The following is a 16,996-nucleotide window of genomic DNA, read 5'->3' on the forward strand; positions in this document are numbered from 1 at the left end:
CAGCACTCTCTCTCACGCATGCAAGTGCTGTGGGGCCCAATGACATCCACTACAAAATGCTAAAACACCTCTCACCACAATCTAAGGATCGCCTTTTAATTCTGTTTAACAGAATTTTTATTCACAAACAATTTCCGGATTCCTGGCAAAGGGCTATCGTCCTTGCTTTCCCAAAACCAGGAAAAGACCCTAGCAATCCAAGTAACTATCGTCCTATTGCTCTGACAAGCTGTTTGTGCAAAGTCCTGGAAAGAATGGTTAATGCACGCCTCGTATAGTATTTAGAAACAAATGGTCTGCTTTCCAGGACACATTGCGGCTTCCGAAGAAATCGATCCACTCTGGATCATTTAATCCGATTGGAAACGTCCATTCGTGATGCTTTTATTAAATCCGAGCATTTGGTAGCAGTTTTCTTTGATATTGAAAAAGCGTACGACACAGCCTGGCAATTTGGGATTTTAAAAGACCTCTATAACTTTGGTCTTAGAGGTAACCTTCCTCTTTTTATTAAAAACTTTCTTTCGAAGGAAGAGGGAGTCACACAAGGATCCGTTCTAAGTGTCACGCTTTTCGCAATCAAAATAAACTCTATCGCAGAACAACTTCCACTCACTGTAAACAATGCCCTCTATGTTGATGACTTTGCTTTTTTTTTTTTTTTTTGTCATTCGTGCAATATGAGGGTCATTGAAAGGCAACTGCAGAAAACCATTGACCATCTTACAGCTTGGTCTTTGGCTAATGGGTTCAGATTTTCATCACAGAAGACTGTGTACACTTCTGTCGCAAACGTAATCTTCATCCTGACCCAGAATTAAGGCTTGGGCAAAATAACATCCCAGTTGTAGCAGAATTCAAATTCCTTGGACTTATTTTCGACAAAAAAGCTGACATTTTTACAACATATTCGTCAGCTGAGGACAAGATTTGTCAAAGGGCTTAACATCCCTCGTGCCCTTTCGTCAACTTCACGGGGCGCAGATCGTTCTACCCTTCTTCGTCTCTACCGAGCACTTGTCCGCTCCAAACTCGACTATGGGTCTCAGGTTTATGGTTCTGCTAGAGATAGTGCACTTCAGTGGTTATATCCAATCCACCATCAAGCCATCCGGACAGCCACTGGAGCATTTCGCACATCTCCTGTCCAAAGCCTTTACGTTGAAGCAAATGAACCATCTCTGTCTCTTCGACGTAAGCAGTTGTCCTTACAGTACGCCTTCAAATTAAAATCCCTGCCCGATCATCCCACGTGGCCATTCGTTTTTGAGCAGCGCTGGGAAAGCCTCTACAACACCCGTCGGACTGCCAACAAACCTTTTGGTATTCGCATTCAAGGGCTGCTGAATGAGCTGAACTTGACGGTAGACAACGTTGCCCGGTCACCAAGGCAGTTCTTTCCACCCTGGCATGCTTATTTTCCAACTTGCGACTTCTCCCTTAAGATCTGGGAGAAGGCTACTACACCGCCATCTGTCTACCAGCAACTCTTTGCATCACATAGACAGCAGTATTCTGACTTTCTGCCAATCTATACAGATGGCTCAAGGTTAGAATGTCATGTTGGATCTGCTGTTGTGTTCCCTCACAAAACATTATCCTATAAGATCACACAAGAAACTAATATATATACTGCAGAGTTGCATGCAATACAAACAGCCCTAGATCACATTAAAAATCGCGACTACCAGAGGTATATGATTTATTGCGATTCATCGAGCGTGTTACAGGCTCTGGTATCGGTGAGTTTTAACCCTCATCCGATCCTGTCCAGGATCCTGCAGATTCTTTTTTCTCTCATAGAATTGGAATATGATATTCGCTTTTGCTGGATCCCAAGCCACATTGGGATCCGGGGAAATGAATCAGCTGATGCCGCTGCCAAATCAGCCATTTCCCTGGATAATCATTGTCTGTCAGTCCCCTATACAGACTACAGGCAAATAATACGTTCTAAATTACTCTCCCAATGGCAAGATTCTTGGCACGGACAGGCCACAAATAAATTACATCGCATTAAGCCTGTAATTGCGCAATGGCAGTCCAGTCTACGCAGGGTCCGAAGAGAGGAAGTTGTTCTTGCTCGGCTCTGCATAGGTCATAGTCATCTAACACATTCCTATTTGCTGAGGCCGGATGACCCACCTGTGTGCGAGTTGTGTAATATTATTTTAACTGTCAGTCATCTTTTTGTAGAATGTCCTGTTTTTATTGAAGCACGACGCTTGTGTTTTACTGATTTTAATAATTTGACTGAGCCATTTACACTCAGTCAGATAATAGGTGACAGAGACAATATGTCTGACGTTTTTAACTTTTTACAATTTATTAATATTTATACAAAGATCTAAGTTTTATGCTTTTACTTTTATACCTTTTTAACATAATAATTAATTGTTTGACGTGGTAGCCTTTGCTACCAAAATGTTTAATAACATTTTAAATTTGTCTTGGTGCATTATGGCCTTAGCTGCCAATGCGCCATTAAAAAACCAAACCAACCAACCAACATTTGCTATCATGGATAAGGAGGTGATTGACTCTTTGTATAAAACAATGGTCAGGCCACAGCTTGAATACTTCATATGGGCCTGGAGGTCTCATTTTAGTTAAGATGTAGTGCTATCTGGTGGGGGGGGGTACTCTTACCAAGAAAGGCTTGTTCTGCAATTTGCAACATTGGAAGACTAGACTCCTGCAATGTGATCTGATTGAGGTGTTTAAGGCTTTGAATGGATTGAACAACGGCAATGCTGTGAGGACGTTTGCCTTCGTCCAGCAGGTGGTTGATTGCTGAAACAAACTTCCGTCTGGTGTTGTTGAAATATAGCTTGAATAAATTCAAGGAAGAACTAGACTAACTGTTGGGGAAAATATATAGGTAAAATGGGAAGGTTTTTTTGGCTGATGCTATATAAGCTTGCTTTCTTGCATCATTTGCTGCTACTAATACTAAAGGTAGAGAAGTTAGGCATCAGTGCAGGACAAAACATTGCTACTCAAAAATTCAAAACTTCACATAGCCCTTGACATCAAGGCTCAGGAAACCATAATATATGGTTTCCTGATTATGGTTTCCATAATCAGGTTTCACTAGCAGCCAATGGAATTCTGTACCAAGGGTGTCTTGTGTGATGACGTGATAGAACTAATATTTCAATGTCAAAGGTACTTATATATAATTTCCATTTGTATTCATAGCAGCTGTCCACTTCTAGTAGCAGCCTATGGGCTGTCTTATGTGCAAATTTCATACATTAAAAAATTTTTCATGCGTGCATTACCTCAGGACCAGTTAAACAGGTGTCTCCCTAAACTTTCATTTGAATGATATTCATATTACCACTTTGGACAAAAGTTTGTGTGTGTGTGCATGCGCATTCCTTCCTAATGTTTTAGCACTCATTGTCTTGAGCATCACTCTTTTGTTAAACTGTCAAGGATAATTTCTTATTTTACTTTATTTTCAGGGTAGAAATAACTTATTCTTTACTGTCTTGCTGTTTCTTTACCACATCAAAACAAGAAATTATGGAATGTTGGGGTAAGTAATAACTGAGTTATGTTAATAGCAGCAGTACATAATTTTGCTTTACCTATTTATCTCTTTGTGAACCCCTTTTAAGATTAATAATTTTTTAAAAATAAAATAACATTTTGAATTTATTAAAAACACAACATAACACAAAATTTAAATTTTGATATTGTCACTGGTTGTAGTTAAGTACACGTTATCCTAATTAATTTTATAACAGATTATTCAAAATACAATACACTAGTTGCACCTGTGGCATAACATATGCCATCTTTTGATTATGGTGTAAATAGTTTAATCTAGATCCTTCAATCTTCACCGTTCTTGTTTAGCGGTGATATAATTCTACAGCAGTCACCTGTGGGATATATGCATATGTCTCTATTTGCAGGTGGTTCCCAATCTTCTCCAACAAATATTGCAGCATCCTCCGTTTTGGATGTAGGTGCATTATATCGTCTCTTAACCATCTCATACAATTGTTGCATTACTTCGGCCATACACCTTTGGTTTGATTGTTTTATAAGCTGTTTTGTTGTTGCTTCAGCAGAATCGAAAATATAAAGTTGTTCATATCCTGGCTTATTTGCCTCGTTTGGATATAGTGGTGAGACCAAATGGTAAATCTGGCTGAGTATTCTAAAACAGTATGGACCATATCCAGGTGGTGATTTAAATACTGCACCCATTAATGCAAATGCCATTGATGAGCTGTACTCTCATATATGTTCTCTGTAGTTATTTGCTTCATGTGTATCCCCTGTAAACAGCTCTTGTAATAGAGTAGGTGTCTCAGATAGTGGGTCAAATAAAACCTTTCCATCATGACAGCATTTAGTGTATTCATTCCATGTGTTTAACTCATGTCCCCAATATCTTGCATTGCAATACTCACAGTTGTAACACATTTCTTATGTCATGCTCTTCCACATTAATTACAGCTTTTTGATTATTCACATCCGTTACTTCTATTTAATTAGTCCTATGGTGTTTCGCCTGTCTTATTTCCAATCTTGCTTCTCTTTCTTCAATGTTTTTTCTCAGTCTTCAGAGAGTCTCATTTTGGTCTGTTAGATCTCTACTCTGTTTCATTAGCATTTCTTCTACAATTTTTCAAAGTTCTTACACACACTGTTCAGCCATTTTTACACTTCTTAAAACTTAGAACGGTTTATTAAAATTTAAGACAGTTAAAATAAACTTACGTCAATAGCTTTCAGGCATAGGTTGCCTTTCTTCGGTCGAAAAATGTTAGTACAAAAATTAATAAAGAATGCCCAGTGTGGTGGTCAAGCAAGGTGAACGGGCGCTGGCAACAATTAGCAGTTGGAAAATTTGGGCAGCATACTTGGGCATTTTATATATATATATATATAGATAAATATATAGATTACAAAACTACTACCATTTCCTGATCAGCAAATATAGGCTTTTATATATATTTCAATATGGATTATTTGAAAAGACTTCCAAAACCACCACAGAAAAACACTGTTTTAATGATTTGCTAGTGTACTGCATATAGTATCATTATACAATATGTGGCAATTTTAAATTTTGCAATTCTAACTCGCTTGCCTAAGAATTGTAGAATCAGAGAATTCACATGAACTGTAACTCGCATTTTGTATGCGTATGTAGTTCATTTTTCTTACACCAATGAAAAAAAAAACTTTTAAAAATACACTGAACACTAATGAAACAAACATTTCCCAATGCAACTGCTCTGTTGCATTGGGAAATAAATACAAAAATATTTTATCACTGAACGTGATAAAATATTTTTGAATTGGAGGAGTTAAAATCAGTTATTCTTCTTGAGGAATTCATGAGATAATGATTATCTCATGAATTAAAAAGATTATCTTTTTAAATTTTGGACATGTAATAACAAAGAACACTGGGTTTTTTTTTTTTTTTTTTCTTTTTTTTTTCATGTGGCTACGAGCTGTGCATTAAAATAAGCAGTGTTTTAATGTCCCTTTCAGTGAATTTTAATGCTTAAGAATAGGCATATAAATCTGTGATGTATTTACACAATTCATACCTTACCTACAATACCTTTTTCCTTCCCTCACATTCTTCAGTACTCTATGTTAATTGGAGGTATGAATTCTAAGTGCACACTTTTTTGTTAGTGAAACTAGGAAGGATAGCTTCCTAGTTTCACTAACAAAAAAGAATGTCCAGTATTGTTCAATGAGAATTTGCCATCCACCATTTTCTTTGCCTTTTCATCCTAAAATATCCACATTTCAGCCCCTTTCCATGTTATCCAGAAAATTTGGTTCTGACCAAAATATTAATGCATATCAGTCATGATTTCTTCAAATAGGCCTCTGGGGTTGGGTATATTCATACTATAATTTTTAGTGTTTCTCACCAACCATTGAAGTAAAAATGAAAACCAAAATCTTAAAAGGTTTGTTTAAATTTACAATAAATTTACAGTACATCAAACAAAATACGATTATACAAAATGTTACTGATAATAAAATACTGAATTAGGATAGAATAAAACAAATGTAATTTACAGTGAATGTACAAATAAAATGATAATAAAATATTGAATTAAAATGCAATAAAATATACTAGATTAAAAGCGATAAAATAACTGAAGCTTTCAAAGGCTTCTGCCTTCTTCCTCAACAGTGTACATTCATTATTTTGAATGTACACTGTTGAGGAAGAAGGTACAAATAACAATTGTACATTCAGTACAATTGTTATTTGTACATTCACTGTAAATTACATTTGTTTTATTCTGTCCTAATTCAGTATTTTACTATCAGTAACATTTTGTATAATCATATTTTGTTTGATCTACTGTAAATTTATTGTAAATTTAAACATAAACTTTTTAAGATTTTGGTTTTCGTTTTTATTTCAATGATTGGTGAGAAACACTAAAAATTATAGTATCAGTCATGAATAAGTTTTTTTTTTTTTTTTTTGGCATCAACTTTGTCTTCTTTGTGTCAAGATTAATGGATGAAATATGACAAACATGTTCAACTTTTCATGTATTTTTGCTCTTGCTGAACCAAGAATTATCATCATGGATGCTTACCTCTGTGCCACAAAAAGACTTGTTCCTTTGACATAGCAGACTCTCTGTAACCACATTTGCAACTCTCAGTGGGAGTTTTCCTCGGTTTAACCTGAAGTTTTGGGTTTCCATGTTGTTCCATAAATTTTTCAGACTTTTTGCCAAATATCACTAATTTAATATTGTGAGAGACAACTTATGACCACTGTAATAATAGATAAAGAAACATGATCTGGTATGCACTGACAGTTATGTTATTGGTTGTAACAGCAGTATGCTAGCATGGCTTTTCTAGAACATTTCTAACACACCTCACAGAAATTAAATGGTCATGGTTGGCTTAATCAAAATTTGTTTTCTTTTACAGTCGTGTCAACCTGGGACCCTCTGGAGTAAATATCATGTGGGTAATCAGAAATGATCTTGAACCTGAACCTGAGCTTGTTACACCACCACCTCCAAGAATTAGATATGAACTTGATATGGCTTAATGTGTAATGCTTGTATGTTGCCATTTTTGCATACAAATAAAAACAGCTGCAAGTAACTGCACAGGAAATAGATTTGTATGTACAATTTTTCCTGGTGTAAGATGGATCCTTTTTGACAGAAAACTGTTTTTAAACAAAAAGAACTTTTTGACAAACTGTCGTAATATGATCAGTGCCACATTCTTGAATTTAATAATTTTGCAATATGCTTATATTCAGAAGAGTTTTTTAAACAAAAGTTATATTTGGTATATATTGATTTTTTATTTCCATATTTATACAACATACCACAGACAATTTCTATTACCAGACTGTTGTAATGAACTACCAGCCCCTGGATTTTGTATATTAGATATACACTGATGAGCCAAAACATTATGATCACCTACCTAATATAATATTGGTCCTCCACATGCAGTTAAAAGAGCTCGTGCCCGGCGAGGCATGGACGGTACAAGATTTCTAAATGTGTCTTGTGGTATCAGGTACCAATACGTAACCAGCAGATCCTTTAACTCCTGTAAGGTCCATGGTTGAGACGCTGCAGATCGGAGTTACTGTTCCAACACAAACCACACTTGCTCGATGGGATTGATGTTTGGGGAATTTGGAGGCCAGGGGAGACCTGTATGTCTTCCTCATGTTCCGCAAACCAGTTTTGAACAATCCAGGCAGTGTGGCATGGCACATTATCCTGCTGAAAGACGGCACCGTCAGAGGTGAAGACCATTTCCATGAAAGAGTGTACCTGGCCAGCAGTGTTTAGGTAGGTGGTAGACATCAGAGTGCCCGGCCCATGGATGACTGGACCCAGGGTACCCCGGCAGAACATCACCCAAAGCAAGCAAACTGGTGGTGCCATCACTTCCCCGGGTAAACAACACACATGTACCCAGCCATCCACATGGTGCAACAGGAAACTTGATTCGTCCGATCAGACGACCTTCTTCCAATCACCCAAGGTTAAGTTTTGTGCCGTTGTAGGGCTGTTGCTGATGAACCGTGGTTAGCACGGGCACTATGAGTGGCCTGCGGCTACACAGCCCCATTTTCAGTAGGGTTCGATGTACTGTGTGTTGTGACACATTACTCCTGTCACCAACATTCCAATTACCATCAAGTTGCACCACAGTCACCCTTCTGTCTCCATGTACCATCCGGGAGAGTCTTCGCTCACCTCAAGCATCGATGAGCTGTGGTCGTCCAATACCTCACCAGCGGTTCATGAGTTTTCCCTCCTCAGACCAGTTTTGGTAGGTACTAACCACGGCTGACCGTGTGCATCCCACCAGGCGTGCTGTTTTGGATATACTCTGACCATGTCATCTGACCATTACAGTTTGGCCTTTGTCAAACTCACTTAACTCTGCTGCCTTTTCCATCGGAAGAACAAGAGTAACACTGATTAACAGAGCTCACTATCAGGTGTTTTTATACCATGTCCCGACCTGCGCATGCACTGTAGTTCACCTGCAGTTGCTTCGATTTGCATAACAACTCGCTAGTCATAATGTTTTGGCTCATCGGTGTATTACTGTTTAAAGCTGGAAACCCCATTGTAATAAAGTATCACAACAACAATATATATCTCAACTTATTTTGATATTAGATCAGAGAATTGCAGTGATATATATAAAAAAAATTAACTGTCACTCCAATCCTGCTTTCGTTAAAACGATTCAGTCAAAACATTTACACAGGCCATAAATCAATTAGAACAAGATATATATCAAGGCAGTGTTAAGTGGGTTGGAAAACTGCTAGCTTGGGTGATACACAGAGTGATAGATTAACAGTAGCGGCTTCAAGAGGTGAAAGTGATTCTTGCACTGCTTCTATTGGAATCAGCAGCAGCCTGCGGATTTCAATCTTGTTGCTGGGGATTTCAGGGACTGCTAAGAATCATCGCTGAACAAGTAAATACATGGACTGTGGCAGATGCACATACTCCAATGCCAAGAGTTTAGTAAATAAATAAATTTGAAGTGGTCAAGAAAGGCAGATATTGTTGGGATATCAGAGACATGTCACACAGATATAAGCAGTGCAGAATTGTAATTTGGGAGTATAGTGTGTACAGAAAGAGGATAGGAAGGAAGGAAGGAGAGATTATGCTGTTAGTTAAGAAACAAAATCTACGGAAGTGCATCCAGTGGACATGGGTGGAGAGTGCAACGTTGAGTTAGTTTGGTGTGACATAAACAATGGGAAAGCAAAGTTGAGAGTAGGAGCGTGTTATAGGGCTAATAACCCAGATGACTACAACGAACAATTGTGCAGAGAAATAGAGTGGGCCAGTAAATCAGATTGTCTTATAACAGGGAATTTTAACTTCCCAGATATTGACTGGGACTTGTTGGTTGATCACTCATGCACTTACAAGACTTTTGTGGATGATTGTTTTCAACAGCAGCATGTTCAAGATGCAACCAGAGGGAGTAATACTCTTGATCTGATTATCAGTAGTGATTCTTATTGCATTAATTGTAATAAGTGATTCTTATTTGGTCCTTGAGGTTGTCACAGACATTCTCTCAGATATGCCAGACAAGCTGTTCTTGCTACCTGGGAGTCTAAAACGCTGATGGAACTGATATTCGGGTGACACTCAAGTCAAAGGGGACCCAATTTCGGTGAAGTCCGGACGGTCTATGACAGCCAAATCCTCTGCTTGCACCTTCACGATGGTGGGACTGTTAGTAATCCTGTGTATAACCTTCATGCACAAGTACATGGTGGGTGACCACCCAGGTGTGAACCAACGTAAGCAGGGGTCGAGGTGTGGCGCCCACACCACATGGAGGAACGCCGCCCATCTATGTTACCAGGCAGTACTAGGTGGTAGATGACTCCCATCAACCGGTGAAATACCACCACTTTGCTTATTGGAGGCTTGAAGTGGTGGAACCCATGTTTAGTCTCTAGAGCTAAGTTCCGGCCAACCCTTCCCTATCTCTTCCATCATGCAGTATGATTGATGATTTTTGAGGTTATGATGAATGTCGTGGTGAGATCCAATATTCCTTACATTTCGAGGGTACAGCTCTAAAACGGTGTTCGCAGGCCGGCCGCTAGTTAGTACACCGGACTGAACCTATTAACTCTCTAGGAAGCTTCCGGATCAGCTAGTGTATAATCTTAGTGTGTATGCGGGGAGCATTGTCAAGGCCACGTTATGTCAAGGATCTGGGTATATTCTTACCACATGTACGCTATATCCAAAAATTTCATTACTTCATACAGCATGTCCCACCCACTTTTTCTTAATATTGAATACACCATGAATTGTCAATATAATAGAGCAAGCTTATCTGCGAAAACGGCCTCCGTAGCCGAGTGGGCAAGAGCGGGAGTGCAGTAGCACACGCCCTTTGAGTAGACCGGGGTTCAAGCCCCTGACTGCTGAATACGGTCGATCTGCCAACCCGCACTGGACCAGCGTGGCAGATTATGGTCCATTTCCCTCAGCATGAATTGTTGAGGAGGCTTCCATCCTGCAGTGGGTTGATAATGGCTGCACTTTACTTTTTACTTTTTTTTATCTGCGAAAAGATCTAAACCTCCCAAGGACTTCCTAATTCATTTCACAAATATACGTGGTCTCAATTCTAATCTCAACGATGTCCATTTCCACTTGCAGTCTTCCAAACCCCATGTACTTTTTCTGACTGAATCTCAGTTATCAGTTGATTCAACTACTGCTCATCTCAGATGTCCAAATTATTTGCTGTATGATTCCTTTCGTCTCAAAGGTGGTACTTGTGCATATGTCCGTTCTGATATTCCCTGTCAGAGACTTGGCAATTTGGAATCTCCTCTCTTTGATCTTCTCTGGCTTAAAATCTCTCTACCTCATTGTGTAAAATTCATCTGTTGTCTCTACCCCGTTCTCCCAACTCCACTAATCACTTGGAGCTCTTTGACTTCCTCTCTTTGCAACTTGACTTTCTCCAGTCCAACTTTCCTAACAGTGAGGTAATTTTCCTTGGTGATTTTAACGTTCACAACTCCATTCATTTCACAAATATACGTGGTCTCAATTGTAATCGCAACGATGTCCATTTCCACTTGCAGTCTTCCAAACCCCATGTACTTTTTCTGACTGAATCTCAGTTATCAGTTGATTCAACTACTGCTCATCTCAGATGTCCAAATTATTTGCTGTATGATTCCTTTCGTCTCAAAGGTTGTACTTGTGCATATGTCCGTTCTGATATTCCCTGTCAGAGACTTGGCAATTTGGAATCTCCTCTCTTTGATCTTCTCTGGCTTAAAATCTCTCTACCTCATTGTGTAAAATTCATCTGTTGTCTCTACCGTTCTCCCAACTCCACTAATCACTTGGAGCTCTTTGACTTCCTCTCTTTGCAACTTGACTTTCTCCAGTCCAACTTTCCTAACAGTGAGGTAATTTTCCTTGGTGATTTTAACGTTCACAACTCCAGCTGGCTTCCGTTTTCTAGTCACACCGACCCAGCAGGTCGAGATGCTGAGGCTTTTGCAATTACTAATGACCTAGCACAGATTGTTCATTTACCTACAAGAATACCGGACAATCCTAATCATACAGCCAATACGCTTGATCTTTTTCTCACAAACAACCCTTCTAAGTACAAGGTTGAAGTGAGAGGTCCTTTAGGCACTTCAGATCACAACTTGGTGATTGTCTCTTCTCCAATGGAACCTTTATCTCATGCCTATTCCCAACCTCGTATTGTTTGGCATTACAAGAATGCAAAATGGGATGACCTGCGAGACTTCTTTTCTTCTTTTCCTTGGTCTGATTACTGTTCAAAACTTCTGATGTCAAAGTTTGCTCAGATCGTGTCAGTGAAATTATTCTTGCAGGAATGGAATCCTTTATCCCACACTCCACTTTAAAATCTCGTCCTTTATCTAAACCTTGGTTTTCCAATAAATGTGCTAAGGCTGTCCAAGAGAAGAACGTTGCATATCGTAATTGGCTTGTTTCTAATTCTTCAGTTTCATTTTCTGCCTACACCAAAGCTCGCAACAATTGTAAAGCAGTTATTAATCAGTCCAAACTAGAGTTTGAACAGGCTAAGAGTAGAAAACTTGCTTCTTGCCCTAATGGTAGCCGAGCATTCTGGTCTCTTGCCAAAGCTATTGGCCGCAACTTTTGCCCATCTCTGCTCCCACCTCTGTCCAAACCAGATGGTTCTGTTGTCACTTCAGCCAAGGATAAAGCTGACCTGCTAGCATCCTATTTTTCTTCGAGCTCATGTATTAATGATCTTGGTAAAACACCTCCCACCATTCCTAACACGCTCCATTCAATGCCTCCTGTGGTCTTCCGTCAAAAGGATATCAGAAGGATTTTGATGAATCTTGATGCTAAGAAAGCCCCAGGTCCTGATGGTATTTCTCCACTTGTTCCCAAAACCTGTGCTCCTGAACTTACTCCTATTCTTTGCCACCTTTTTTCACTTTCTTATTCCAAAGGTGTTTTTCCTTCTGCTTGGAAATTTGCTCATATCCAGCCAGTTCCTAAAAAGGGTGACAAATCCCTCCCATCCAATTATCATCCCATTGCAATTACTTCTACTCTTTCTAAAGTAATGGAGAAATCAATTAACCGCCAACTCTTAAACTACCTAGAAACCTTCCGTCTGATCAACGATCGCCAGTATGGATTCCGTCAGTGTCGATCCACTGGTGATATTCTGGCTTATGTTACCCATTTATGGACTAATTCAATGGAAAGGTTCGGTGAAACACAAGTAGTTGCTCTTGACATCTCAAAGGCTTTTGATCGTGTTTGGCATAAAGGTCTTCTAAACAAGCTTCCATCTTATGGAGCCGACCGGGCTAGCCGAGTGGGTAAAGTACCTGCCCGGGCAACCCAAAGGTCGCGGGTTCGATTCCCGCCTCGGGCTTGGATCAAAGTACTGCAAAAACCTTGGGAGGTGCAATATATGGCCACAGAAGCCGATGCACCAACAACTACCAAATCAAAAAAAAAAAAAAAAAAAAAACCATCTTATGGTTTGCCAACTGTTTTTAGTAATTGGTTATCCAGTTTTCTCTCTGATCGCTCACTGAGGGTGATGGTAGATGGCTCTCTGTCTTCTAACTTCTCCACTAATGCCGGTGTCCCCCAAGGTTCAGTTCTTTCCCCCACTCTTTTCCTCTTGTATATCAATGACCTTCTTCCATTGACTGGAAATCCTATCCATAGTTTTGCCGATGATAGCACATTGCATTCAACTTTCCATTTTGAGAAACCTTGTCCAGCTCAATCAGCTTCAAGTTCTCGAAAATCTGCTGCCAATTCCTTAAATGCCGATCTTCAGGTAATTGTCCAGTGGGACAAAGACAACTTAGTTGATTTCAACCCTTCTAAAACTCAATCTTGTCTTATATCTCGCAAAAAGGATTCTTCTGCTCCTATGCTTATCTTTAGTGACACTCCGATTTCTAGGCAAAATGATATATCTCTTTTGGGGATTACCCTGACTTCTAATCTCTCTTGGCACAAGCACATTACAAATATTGCTTCCTCTGCATCTAAAAAACTTGGTTTTCTCTTTCGCTCTCGGCGTTACTTTTCTCCCAAACAGCTGCTCACTCTGTATAAATCGCAAATCCGCCCTGCCATGGAATATTGTTCCCACATCTGGGGTGGTGCCCCCAAAACCTCTCTCAGGCTTCTTGATTCCATTCAGAAGAGGGCAGTTAGGTTAATTAATGATTCATCTCTAACAGAGTCTCTCCACTCGCTTTCTCATAGACGCACTGTTTCTGCTGCATGCCTCTTCTACAGATACTTCCATGGGCACTGTTCTTCTGAATTGGCTTCTATAATTCCCGCTCTCTCTTTCAAAACAGTCCGAACACGTGCCGCCACCAGCCAACATCCATTTACTGTCCAACTTCAAACCCACAGAACCAACTTTTCATCTTCCTCATTTATTCATTCAACTGCCGTTTTCTGGAACAACCTTCCTTCATACGTATTTCCTGAAAATTACAATCTACAGAAGTTCAAGTCCAGTATCAACAAATATCTTCTTTCGTCTTCTCAACCTCCAACCCAAGCACGGTACTAATTGACTATAGATTATAATACCTCTCGTGTTTGGGGTTCTCATAAAAAAAAAAAAAAAATTAAGAATCTGCAGATAAAAGAACTACTAGGTAGCAATGATCACAGTGTGCTGATGTGGGATTTACTCGAAGATGTAACTACCATCAGGAGTAAAGGGAAGGGTATTTGCTTTCGAACAGGTGATTATTTATTTTGTATGATATGATCAAGACACGAAGGAACCAGTTTTTTTCTTGCTTCCTTCGTGTATCATGGCCGGGGATACCCAACCAACTGGTTGGTTCGGCACCATTGTGATATCCAGCCCGAGGCGGGAATCGAACCCGCAACCTTTGGGTTGCCAGGCAGGCACTTTACCTACCCGGCTAGCTCAGTCGGCAAGGTGATTATGATGGTCTGAGACAGTTTTTAGTCTATACAGTGGGACCAACTGACGATGTTATCAATAGCAAATTCTAAATGAGAAGCATTCAAAGAAGTAATCTTGGAAGCTACTAGAATTTTTGTCCCAACTAAAAAATACTGTTCAAGGTTTAGACCTAAATGGATGTCAGATGAAATAAGACTCGTGGCAGAGAAGAAAAATGCATTGGATGCATATAAATTATCAGGTGATACAAGAGCCTATGCTATGTAGATGTAAGCTGATGTTTAATCAAGTCACAACAGAGGTTAGGTAAGTGAAGACAGATTACAAGAAATCTTTGGCAAAGGATGCAAAGAAGAACAGCAAAGAGTTCTTTACTTATGTAAACTTTAGAAGGAAGGGGACGAATAAGATTGGTCCATTTGATATCGATGGTTCAACTGTTGAGGACTCTGCTGATTTAGCTGACAAACTGAATCAGTATTTTGCATCTACATTGACACAAGGAGTTATTCAGGGAGGGAAATTCCAGAAATTAATCAAACTGATGTGTAATCAAGTCACAAAAGAGGTTAGGTAAGTGAAGGCAGATTACAAGGAATCTTTGGCAGGGAGCTAAATGATTTTTTAATAACAGAGCAAAGTGGAGGAGAAATTGTTGAAGTTAAACCTAAGAAAGGCACCTGGGGTTGGTGGGATCTATCCTGTTATATTAAAGGAGGCAGCAAATGTTAAGCAAACCCTTAGCCATAATTATGACAGCTTCCTTGGATTCATCCCCACGGACTGAAGATGGGAAAAAGTGCCCCGAGTTCACAAAGGGCGACATGAGTAATTACAGACCTGTTAGTTTAACTTCTGTTTCAGAGAAATTAATGGAGGCACTGGTTAAAGAAGCACTGCAAGATCGTCTAAAAAAGACTGCAGTAATACCTCAGACACAGCATGGGTTTGTCAAGGAGAAGTCTTGTCTGACCAATTTGATTGGATACTATGTGGTCACAAAGGAACTGGATGCAAAAAATAATTTTGATATCATATACTTGGATGTTAGGAAAGTTTTTGATACTGTTGCACATGGAAACTACCGTACAAGTTGGAGCAGTATGGCATTAAGGGCAAGTTGCTGCAATGGATAAAGGGATTATGCTATTAAAGATGGCAGAGAGTGATAATAAACAGACATTGCTCTATATGGACTAATGTTATTAGTGGAGTCCTCCAGGGTTCGGTGCTGGCCCACATTGTTGTTTTGTGTATTTATCAATGAAAGTATATCAGGCTTAATGCCAAAGTTTACAGATGATACAAAGGTTGGTAAGGATTGTTAATGACAGTATGCTATTGCAGGATCTAGAAAAGTTGAGCAGAGGGGTTGAGAGGTGGCAATTGAAGTTTAACTTTGACAAATGCAAAGTCGTGTATTGGTAAGAAGTAACCCCAGAGTAACATATCAACTGTGTGGTACTACACTCAGGGTGTAGAGAATGAAAAGACCTGAGGGTAATTGTGCAGTCAGATATGAAGTTTTCTGACCAGTGCAGATAGTTCACAAGAGTAGCTCATGGTGTCTTAGGGATAAGGAGATAATTATCCTCTTGTATAAGGCAGTGGTCAGGCCACACCTTGAGTACTGGGTGGAGGCCTCATTTACGGAAGGATGTAAAGCTGCTTGAACAAGTACAGAGAAGGGCAATGAGATTGTTTAATGGAACAAAGGGTTTCTCTTACAAAGAAAGACTTAAGTTCTTCAAATTGCAGCGTCTGGAGACTGGGCACCTGCAAAGTGATATGATTGAGGTGTATAATGCCTTGAATGGTTTGAGCAAGCTCAATAGTGATGGGATTCCTCCTATTGCCCAGATTGCCCGAGGGGACATTCAAATTGAGGAAAGATGGTTGTAGAACAGATTGTGCGGAAATTTGGACTTTATCCAGCAGGTGGTTAATTAGTGGAACAATCTTCGATCTGTTGTTGTAGAAATTGACAGCTTGAGGTTGTTGCAGACATTCTTTCAGATATGCTATATAAGCTTTGTCTAAAATGCTGATGGAACTGATATTTGGATAACGCTCAAATCAAGTGAATCCAATTTTGGCAAAGTCCGAATGGTCTGCGACAGCCAAATCCTCTGCTTGCACCTTCACAGTGGTGACTGTTAGTAATCCTGTGGGTGACCACGCAGGTGTGAACCAATGTAAGCAGGGGTCGAGGTGTGGCTGCCACATTACCAGGTAACACAGAGGAATGCCACCCCTTTGTGTTACCCAGTAATACTAGGTGGTAGATGACTCATCAACCAGTGCAGTATCACTACTTTGCCTTGAAGTGTTTAATCTCCAGAACTAAGTTCCGGTTATGATGATATAAAATGGCGTGATCCAAACTTCCTTACATTTCAAGAGTACAGCTCTAAAACAGTGTTCTCAGACCTTCCGCTAGTTGGTACACCAGACCGAACCTATCGGTAACTTTCTAGGAGGC

General features: G+C 39.6%; 1 protein-coding gene across 1 annotated transcript in view; it reads left to right on the top strand.

Annotated features, from left to right (window-relative positions):
• LOC150084200 (transmembrane protein 209) overlaps nucleotides 1-7,143 on the top strand; it is a 115,119-nt gene extending 107,976 nt beyond the window's left edge. Inside the window, exons 16-17 of the mRNA XM_090375090.1 lie at nucleotides 3,471-3,544; nucleotides 6,952-7,143. Of these exons, the coding sequence (XP_090231216.1) occupies nucleotides 3,471-3,544; nucleotides 6,952-7,075 (198 nt within the window). The 3' untranslated portion in view covers nucleotides 7,076-7,143. The remainder of the gene's footprint in view (nucleotides 1-3,470; nucleotides 3,545-6,951) is intronic.
• Nucleotides 7,144-16,996: the final 9,853 nt, after the last annotated feature.

This window comes from Mastigoproctus giganteus, chromosome 6 (assembly GCF_048544385.1).
Source record: "Mastigoproctus giganteus isolate SK-2022 chromosome 6, ASM4854438v1, whole genome shotgun sequence".
NCBI lineage: Eukaryota > Metazoa > Arthropoda > Arachnida > Uropygi > Thelyphonidae > Mastigoproctus > Mastigoproctus giganteus.